The 5,899-nt window shown below is 41.9% G+C and overlaps 1 protein-coding gene across 1 annotated transcript; it reads left to right on the top strand.

The window, feature by feature from the left end:
• The first annotated feature begins 872 nt into the window (after positions 1-872).
• On the top strand, positions 873-5,313 carry TUBA1A (tubulin alpha 1a). Its single transcript, XM_079139619.1, has 4 exons — positions 873-1,017; positions 3,057-3,279; positions 3,429-3,577; positions 4,120-5,313. The coding sequence occupies exons 1-4, from the start codon at positions 1,015-1,017 to the stop codon at positions 5,098-5,100; spliced, it is 1,356 nt and encodes a 451-aa protein (XP_078995745.1). The 5' UTR covers positions 873-1,014; the 3' UTR covers positions 5,101-5,313.
• Positions 5,314-5,899: the final 586 nt, after the last annotated feature.

The following is a 5,899-nucleotide window of genomic DNA, read 5'->3' as shown; positions in this document are numbered from 1 at the left end:
CTTCCTTTTACGTTATACAACTCTTTTTTTAAATTTGGAGCTTCAAATTTTTTGTTTGATATTTTTCAAAAAAGAGAGCATGCAGAAATATAACTAGTAATAGCTTCTGAACTGAATTCCTTCTTCTTGTATTTTCCCAATTCACCACACAAATATATACAGAGTTCTGGTAAAGGAATATCTCTGGTAAACTATTTAACTACCATATATACAATAGCTCTTAATTATTGCATGTTAGAACCATTTGCATTCTCTAATTCCTATGTTCTTTCCATTTTCCACTTTTGTTTAGCTATTTGGTGTGCGTGTGTAAAAGGTCTAAAATTATTTGAAGAAATCATTTTGAATGACTATGCTGCATCTTTTCTAATTTTTTTTTTAAATCACATTCACCCAAGTCATTTTAACAATCACTCCCACTTTCTCGCCTTTATTTTTAAAGCAATTAGAGATCCTGAACCCTAAACAAATGTAGTCGAGTTTAATATACTATGAGAGAAAGGCTGGCGGTAATTTTCCATAATTATTTAATCACAACATAAATTCTGTGACCGAATGTAGGAAAACCCTTACATAAGTGATTTTAACTGTAGTTTGAGGTTTGAGCAAAAAAACTCAAATCCGACCCGTTTTCTTTCTTCCCTTTTCGCCCCTCCCCAACCCCACCCCATAATGGATGCTCGGTTGACTGCCTTTGCACGGTCTCTTTGTCTGAAGGATGCAAACAGTCTATGGATGCTAGGGGAAAAGGGGTGGGGGAGAGATTACCTCATCCCATGTCGTTTGCACCAATCACCACTCTCTTGTCGTGGCTTCTCTGGGCAGATTGTGGGGTCTGGACCAACAGGAAAAGGCCCTGGCCCATCCCCATGGTGACCGAGTTGTATATAGGGAGCCGCATCCGCCTATGCGCCGCAGGTTCTCTTACATCGACCGCCTAAGAGTCGCGCTGTAAGAAGCAACAACCTCTCCTCTCCTCTCCGCCATCTGCTCAGCAGCCGCGTAGCAGCAACCATGGTAAGAATCTTGTTTTCTCCAGCTCTTTGTGGCCGGTGGGTGGAGTCAATCCCCCGGGATCTACTTGGAAAACCTTAAGCTCTTTTCTTTTGTAACTTCTTTGGGTACGGGTAGTCTTACGTTATGTGAAGTTTAGTTTTGGTATACCCTAAGTCCTTAAACCCCGCCGCCAACCCAGTATGGGTGCAGAAATCCGAGTAGAAATGTGCTCAGGACGCAGGAGAATAATGGGGAAGAGCAAAGGCGGCGCGAGGGACTTTTTGTTACGCGAGAACCCTACGAGACCACAAGCAGCCCATCTGTCATGACGCAAGGGTGTGGGGCCCGGAAAGGCGGTGCAGAAGTGTACTGTGCCGGGCCCTTGCATTTCTGAGCAAGGTATTCGTGTAATTCCGAGAAGCCCTTTTCTTTCTCCTATGGTTCCTAGGAGCAGGGAGGGGAGGAGGAGGAGTCAAAAAAAAAGGGAAAAAAAATGGGGCCGACAAGTGGAGTTAGCTGGGAGGCGGGGATTGAGGGGGCAGGAAAGGACAGAGACAAAACGGAGCCTTAGGTTTGTATAAAAAGAACCCTCACGGGGTTGTTGGCATTTTAGAAAGAAACCCACGTATTAAAGGGGAAAAAAAAAAATGTTTAGTTTCTGCTGAGCCTTTGGCAGCCGGTGTCAGGGAGGCGCAGGGGCGGAGTTGTTTGTTTCTTGCTTCCCTGGCGTTGGGCGCGGTTCGCCTCACTAAACCTGTCAGGAACAGACTTATAATAAAAACCTTTCATCATCGTGGAACTGGGGGCCTCAAAAGATATTGTCACTCACTGTTAAAATTTAGATGACATTTTTTTCTTGAGGAGCAAAAATTCACTTGACAGTGAGGATGCCCTGCTCTGAGGGAGAGAGACAGAGATCCAGGGACCTAGACTGTCGTGGCTGCATGATTAGAGAGGAGTGAGAAAGCCCACTTTGTGAAGCCTGGGGTACCCTAATTGTTAGGACTCAGGGAAACGCCCTTACCCGCTCCCCACCCCCCATAAGTCAGTGAATAGACAATGAAATTGTAGCTCTTTGGGGCTATAATCTTTAATTATAGGGAACATCTCTATAGAATAAGAATATGAATGTTAAGTGGAGTAGGGACTCTCAGAATGGAAATACTTTTTTGTTTTAAATAAATATTTAATTATCCTTTCACTGGACTTTCTTTTGTTTGGTAGCTTCTTGTGTGATACGTTTCTAACTTAGAAACTGTTTTTTAAAGGTACTAAAAATTTTTCAGTTTTTTACATTTTTTTATCTTTATTTTTTAAGATTTAGGGAATTTTTTTTAAGGTAATAAAATTGCGGCAAAGAAGAATTTTGCTTCATCCAGCTGTCTTTTGTTCTTGTACATCTTTATTAATTCATTTCAATTCGGGCACACGGTCCTAGGCTGGGTCAGAGGAGGAATACTGGCAAAGCAGCACAATGAGATCATGTAGGCAGTTGCTGGAAATAGAGCTTGTTCTGTTAAATAATGTAGCCAAGAGACAGGCCAGCACCAGGCACAGCAATGCAGCAATGCAGCAGTGCAGGAGGCCAACCTTGTCTTTCTTCTAACCCCCTAGTATTGATGGGTTCCGCAGACAGACTGCATTAAGGGTGTGGCTTCTAGACTCAGCTGCAGTACAGATGTCCATGTTGAAATATACCAAGTCCTATTTAGAAGAAACCTTCATCTTTAAAGGGAAAGGAAACAAATTCCAATTAATGTTTGAATGTAATTTATTTCATTTTACAAAATTTGTGCTATTTTTTAAACATAAAAAAACTTCCATTCAACTATAGCTGTGCGAACAATAGGCTTGCACCATGTGCTAAATTGTGCCAAGGTGACATTATTATTCAGACCACACCTATTTGCATTTGTAGCAGATGCTTTTCATTAACCATTTGTCTTATTAGCAATATGACTCAAATAAATTTGAATACCTGTAAATTACTAGAAATAATTTTTTAAATTATTGAAAATTTAAAATGCTAATACAGCTTAATTTTATAATTTCTTTCATAGCGTGAGTGCATCTCCATCCACGTTGGCCAGGCTGGTGTCCAGATTGGAAATGCCTGCTGGGAGCTCTACTGCCTGGAACATGGCATCCAGCCTGATGGCCAGATGCCAAGTGACAAGACCATTGGGGGAGGAGATGATTCCTTCAACACCTTCTTCAGTGAGACAGGCGCTGGCAAGCATGTGCCCAGGGCAGTGTTTGTAGACCTGGAACCGACGGTCATTGGTGAGTTGACTGGGTCTGTCTTGGGGTCTCCAATGATCACATACATATATTGTCTCCTTCAACTCCACCCCCACCCCAAACCCCAGTGGGGTTGAGCATGCTTGTGCAGGTTATTAGTGATGGGTGGCTGGTTTCCTTTCCTTTTCCAGATGAAGTTCGCACTGGGACCTACCGTCAGCTCTTCCACCCTGAGCAGCTCATCACAGGCAAAGAAGATGCTGCCAATAACTATGCCCGAGGCCACTACACCATTGGCAAGGAGATCATTGACCTTGTCTTGGACCGAATTCGTAAACTGGTATGTTTACAGTAAATTAGTGACCATAAGAAAGATGTTTGAAATAATGCTGTTTATTAAAAGGAAAAGTAAAATATAGTGGTTAGATAAATTATTCCTTTAGTTTTTTTTTTTTTTAATTCAATTAAAACATGAACTCTTTGACATCATTTTGTAAATAGTGAGGTTTTTTTCATTTAAGAAATGCTGAGTAATTCCAAGAAGGTCTACTTTTTCTTTTCCTTTTTTTGTGGTGCTGGGGATCAAATTCAAAAGCATTACACATGTCAAACAAATGCTGTATCACTGAACTACCTTCCCTGCTCCCCTATACTGTTTAAAAACATTTGTCAATGGGGTTGGTGAGGTGTTCAGTGGTTAGAAGCACTTGTCTAGCAGGTGGAAGGTGCTGGGTTCAATCGCTAGTATGGAAAAAAAAAAAAAAAGCATTTGTCAAAATAAGATCTAAGCCCTTGGGGATATATGAGAAGTGAAAGTTTATTTACTATAATTATAGCACAAAAATAAAAAATTATCTTTTCTCTATCTTTCTTTTCTAACAGGCTGACCAGTGCACAGGTCTTCAGGGCTTCTTGGTTTTCCACAGCTTTGGTGGGGGAACTGGTTCTGGGTTCACCTCCCTGCTGATGGAACGGCTCTCTGTTGATTATGGCAAGAAGTCCAAGCTGGAGTTCTCTATTTACCCAGCCCCCCAGGTTTCCACAGCTGTAGTTGAGCCCTACAACTCCATCCTCACCACCCACACTACCCTGGAGCACTCTGATTGTGCCTTCATGGTAGACAATGAGGCCATCTATGACATCTGTCGCAGAAACCTTGACATTGAGCGCCCAACCTACACTAACCTGAATAGGCTCATAGGTCAAATTGTGTCTTCTATCACTGCTTCCCTTAGATTTGATGGAGCCCTGAATGTTGACCTGACAGAATTCCAGACCAACCTGGTGCCCTATCCCCGTATCCACTTCCCTCTGGCCACATATGCCCCTGTCATCTCTGCTGAGAAAGCCTACCATGAACAGCTTTCTGTAGCAGAGATCACCAATGCTTGCTTTGAGCCAGCCAACCAGATGGTAAAATGTGATCCCCGCCATGGTAAATACATGGCTTGCTGCCTGCTGTACCGTGGCGATGTGGTCCCCAAAGATGTCAATGCTGCCATTGCCACCATCAAGACCAAGCGTACTATCCAGTTTGTGGATTGGTGCCCCACTGGCTTCAAGGTTGGCATTAACTACCAGCCTCCCACTGTGGTGCCTGGTGGAGACCTGGCCAAGGTTCAGCGTGCTGTATGCATGTTGAGTAACACCACAGCCATTGCTGAGGCCTGGGCTCGCCTGGATCACAAATTTGACCTGATGTATGCCAAGCGTGCCTTTGTTCACTGGTACGTGGGTGAGGGGATGGAGGAAGGAGAGTTTTCTGAGGCCCGTGAGGACATGGCTGCCCTAGAGAAAGATTATGAGGAGGTTGGTGTAGATTCTGTTGAAGGAGAGGGTGAGGAAGAAGGAGAGGAATACTAAAGTTAAAAATGTCACAAAGGTGCTGCTTTTACAGGGAAGCTTATTCTAATTTGAACATTGAAAAGTTTTGGTCTGATCAGTTAATTTGTATGTAGCATTGTAATGCTCTCATATACAATTACTGACCTATGCTTTAAAACATGAATGCTTTGTCACAGACCCAAGCTGTCCATTGCTCTGATGGGTTTTGAATAAAGTATTCCCTGTCTTAAATGAATTGTCTTATGTTTTCTATTTGGGTGTCTGAATTTTTTTTTTTTTTTGGTACCAGGGATTGAACCCAAGGATGCTTAACCTTTGAGCCACATCCTCAGCTCTTTTTATTTCTTATTTTGAGGCAGGGTCTCCCTAAGTTGCTTAGGGCCTCACTAAGTTGCTGAGGCTGGCTTTGAACTCTGTGTCAACCTTCCCAGCCTCTGGGATTATAGGCATGTGCCACAGCACATGGCTGGATATTTTCATGTGTTCAGTACACTGAGAACAAAGAATAATTTGCCAGAGGTTTATGCATATACTATGAAGTACCTTTATTTTAAATTATTTTAGAATTTAAAAATTTTTTTCTTCCTGAATTTTTATTTTTAACATACACAAAAACAAAAGCTGCACATATTAATGGGTTACCATGTACTTTTCAATATGTGTATATATTGAGTAATGTTTAAAATCACATCTCTTATTTATCAATTCTTCGTAGTGAAAGCTTTCAAAATCCTTTCTTCTAGTTTCTTGAAACAAAGTACATTTGTTATCTATAGTCACACTACTAACACAATAGTAATCCAGAGCTTTCTGTAGA

The sequence above is a fragment of the Sciurus vulgaris genome, assembly GCF_902686455.1.
Source record: "Sciurus vulgaris genome assembly, chromosome: 5".
NCBI classification, from domain to species: Eukaryota; Metazoa; Chordata; class Mammalia; order Rodentia; family Sciuridae; genus Sciurus; species Sciurus vulgaris.
This window is presented reverse-complemented; position numbering and strand designations above follow the sequence as displayed.

Coding starts and splice junctions, on each gene's coding strand:
- TUBA1A (XM_079139619.1), top strand. Junction 3,280..3,428: donor CCTGGAACCGACGGTCATTG/GTGAGTTGACTG, acceptor TTCCTTTTCCAG/ATGAAGTTCGCACTGGGACC. Junction 3,578..4,119: donor TGGACCGAATTCGTAAACTG/GTATGTTTACAG, acceptor CTTTTCTAACAG/GCTGACCAGTGCACAGGTCT.